Consider the following 3,710-nt stretch of genomic DNA (forward strand, 5'->3'; position numbering starts at 1 on the left):
TACAACCCCTACCGCATTTTTCGCACGAAACTGTACCCCCACCTCGCATGATTCTAAACTTGTGGCCGCGGCAATATCCGCGTAGATGCTCGGGTAGCGAGTCTTGATGCTTCAATATTGCTTTTCCACACAATTCGGTCGAACCCATCCTGAGATAACGACAAGAATTTTGCATCATTTTTATTACAACGTGTTTTCCCTTAAAACCATTTTCATTTAGGTGGTAATTGCGTGTCAAAGGGAACGACCAACAATTCTTCTCGTACAAAACTCCTCGGTACGCCTTGTAAAAAATACAAGACGGGTTGTTTGGGTTTGATCATGACGTTTCGTATGTCGTACGTATCGATGCTCCATATCGGATCGGTAGCTCTACGTCTTTCACCCCCTTCCAATTCTCCGGGTCTGTACAGGTATCGTACGCGCAAGCTCGAATCCAAGACTTGCTCATCCAATCCAACGGGTCGATTATACTTGGGTTCGTATTTAATTTCGTCTCGCCTACGTACGGCCTCGTCGGGACCTTGAGCGTTTAACACGTCCAAAACGGGTCTTAGATTTTCTACCCATTCCACGTTGCGTTTTGTTGGATCCACCATTTCTCGCGCATACTGATGCGGAAACAGTTTGCTGGCAAGAGTCTTGTTGAACCTTTCGACGATTCCTTGCGATTTGTGATTACCGGGTACTCCCACGCTCACACGTACATTATGCCCCTTCATAGCTTTTAACGTTTCACCTTTAAATTCACTACCCGAATCGACTTGTAACGTTTCGGGCCATGTCAACTTACGCGCATAAATCTTGTCAAAGGCTCGTGCAACCTCTGACGATTTTTTGGTCGTTAATGGTTCCGCTTCCTTGTATCTACTCGCCACGTCGACGACCGTCAAGGCATACTTGTACGTTTTTCCTCTATACCTATCGTGCGGTAAAAAGAGTAGGTCGGCTTGATGGGCTTGGTTTACCGAGACGCTTTGCCTCGTCGGTACGCTCGGTACGTGTTTAGGTGGTGCAAGATAAATTTGCCACATGCTCTGTTTAAACAGCCACTCTTTAACAACATCCCGCGATATCTTCGTCTTGGCGACGAGTTGATCGATGGCCCCCTCACCCTGCCATAAATGTTGAGGAGCGTAGTATGCACGTTCGAGTTTGCGTATTTCGCGTTTCGTACTCATATTTACAAGTTTTTTACGCAAAACTTATAAATATTTTATAGACACGTACGCGATAATGCTCAATACAGCGACCAAACCGATCAGCTCTGCATCTTGCTGCGATTCGCTAGGTGTATAAAAGTCGGTCAGCTGCGGTTCTCGCTCGAGTTGTAGGCGATCGGGCGTTCCACCCATTCTATAGTATTCTCTCATTGCAGATTCAACGTCCGAAAAGGTTCTTTCGGCATGCTGCTCGCGTCCAAGTTTTTCGTTGAGATAATCGAGTTGCGAGGTTCGTTTTTTATTCCACGAATCTCGAGCCTGAGACAATTGTTCCAAGGCTAAATCGTGCCGTTTCCGTTCCTCGTCGCTACCGCTCATGCGACTAAAAAAAAAGTTGCTTCCGCTAAAAGCTAGGGCGTTTACGATCGCACCGCCAACCATCATTGCTACGGTTGCCATTTTTTAATTAAAGTATTTATTTAATAATCTTATCGGGGATGTAGCCATTAGCCACCAGCATGTCCTTGGTCAGCGTTGAAGCTGCTATTAGACCCGCGAGCTTTGCCGTATCGGCAATAGTCAGCTTGTCTATGAGCGGTGCTTTGCTTCCCGTCACCTTTTTCAGTATCATTACGTAACCGACCGTCAACGTAGCCACAACCGCTCCGCCGTACAAGCTGTTTACAATTTCGTTTGTATCGATGCCACTCATACTTTTTTTTAAAAAGAGAATTTTTAATTACATTTCAAACGGATCTTGCGTTGCCGGCTTTGCTGGCTTTGCCGACGTTGCCGGCTTTGCCGGCGTTGCCGGCTTTGCCGTCCTAACCAGAGTGGATACACTTGGCTTTGTAAATGCATTGTAGACTAGATACCCCAACGCGACAAGCGTTAGATATGGAATACAACTCGAAAACGTTACGTTATAAACACTCGATGCGTCCGAGGCTTGTCGTCGTTTCTCGGCAATTGCTTTACCGGCCGCAACTCGCTGGGATTCTTTTTCGTGACTTGCGTAATCGTTTCGTCCATTTATTAAATGTTGGTAATTTTTTTTTACTCGGTAATTACTCGGGCAAGTCAGTAATCGTAGATTTCTCGGGGTCTTGGGTTGCGTTTAAAACCTCTTGCTTACTGCTCGATCGTTCGTATTTCACGTGTCTTGCCGTGTGCATCGCGACCGAAATCGGTGCGAGCCATGCTCCAAATTTATAATAGAGCTCGCACGCAACGGGATTCAATGCTTCCATCAAGAACCGATCGTTTTCGAGATCGTTACCAAGTTGCTCTGTCGAATCGATTGGAAGTATATAACCGATAGTCTTGGCGTACATGTGAATCACGCTACTACCGAGTGATTTTGTCACGTCACTACCCTTTTTAGATTCTAGCATTGCGTACAACTTGGAAATTTCCGACTCGGACATGTACTCGATTTGCTCTACGGTATATTCTTGTCCAAAGTAGTATTGCGCGTTACCTCCGCTCACGACAGACTTTATTCGGTCTTTTAGCTCGTTGGAAATGTCTCGAGCTTGCTCGGGTGTAAGCGATTGCTCGGTTGACTCGGTCGACTCGACCGTCTTTGAGGGTTTTGACTCGCTCTTTTTGGGTTTACGCTTTGTTTTCGCAGGCGCTTGCGCGGGCGGGTCGGTCTTTGGTTCGGTCTTGCTCTTGGCTCGCTCTGCGTGCGCTTGCATCTCGTGCGTTATATCGGTCATTTTAATAAATATAAATATATTTATCCGATGTGAATCCCCCAACGAGTCGGTCTATCGCATTTCAACAACAACTTGCTAAAACACGTCGTGTCAATCTTGTCTTTGATGCGTTTTTTCTCGTCTGCATCTTTTATCACGTCATTCTCTCGCAGGCAATCGTAAAAACTGTCTCTGTCTTTGCAGAAAAAGAGCGCGATCCATCGAACCTGCTCTCTAAAATCTTTGAGAATGGAATTGTACTTTTGGGTAAGAATCCAAACGGATTTCTTGTGGTGCCGACCGGAAAAGGCGAGCGTCGACAGCGTCTGCTGCTTTCTCTTCATGTCCTTGTTGCTGCTACAATCGTCGATCACGAACAGCGTCTCGGCGCCGTCGTCAAACTTGTTGCAGAGATGCGTCAGACAATCGTCCAGAGACTCGCCGGGGTCGATCGAAAAGACGTTTTCGTCTAGCTCTATCCACGCGCGCCTATAACTCGAGTTGACGTTAAACGTCGGACAGATAAATACAATGTTTTTAAAGAAATCCTTGTATTCCGTCTCGAGCAGATTTAACGCGTAAACCGTCTTTCCGCAATTTGTCGCTCCGACTATCAGAGCGCAGTGTGCCTCTTTGGGAAACATATTTTTATTTATCAGCATTAATAGTTTACTCCGACGAGTCTGTTTTCCCGTATGTTTAGTTGGGCGTCTGCGACGATAAAGACGTAGCAATCTAGCGGCGCTGCCGTCTCTGCGTCTCGCGTCAATTGCAATTTCAATCCACCGGAATCTGCATCTATTTTTCTACCTGTTCCGTGCAAGGTATTATCCGAAATGGCTCTGAG

At 46.3% G+C, this 3,710-nt stretch overlaps 1 protein-coding gene across 1 annotated transcript; it reads right to left on the reverse strand.

The window, feature by feature from the left end:
- Positions 1 to 212: 212 nt before the first annotated feature.
- On the reverse strand, positions 213 to 1,181 carry LOC117104329. The gene has a single exon (XM_033245146.1). The coding sequence runs from the start codon at positions 1,179 to 1,181 to the stop codon at positions 213 to 215; it is 969 nt and encodes a 322-aa protein (XP_033101037.1).
- Positions 1,182 to 3,710: the final 2,529 nt, after the last annotated feature.

The sequence above is a fragment of the Anneissia japonica genome, unplaced genomic scaffold (assembly GCF_011630105.1).
Source record: "Anneissia japonica isolate Jap-2015-1 unplaced genomic scaffold, ASM1163010v1 scaffold4536_len1192065_cov207, whole genome shotgun sequence".
In the NCBI taxonomy this organism is placed as follows: domain Eukaryota; kingdom Metazoa; phylum Echinodermata; class Crinoidea; order Comatulida; family Comatulidae; genus Anneissia; species Anneissia japonica.

Excerpts from the sequence above, each read along its gene's own strand:
- LOC117104329 (XM_033245146.1), bottom strand. The coding sequence starts at position 1,181 with ATGAGTACGAAACGCGAAATACGCAAACTCGAACGTGCATACTACGCT.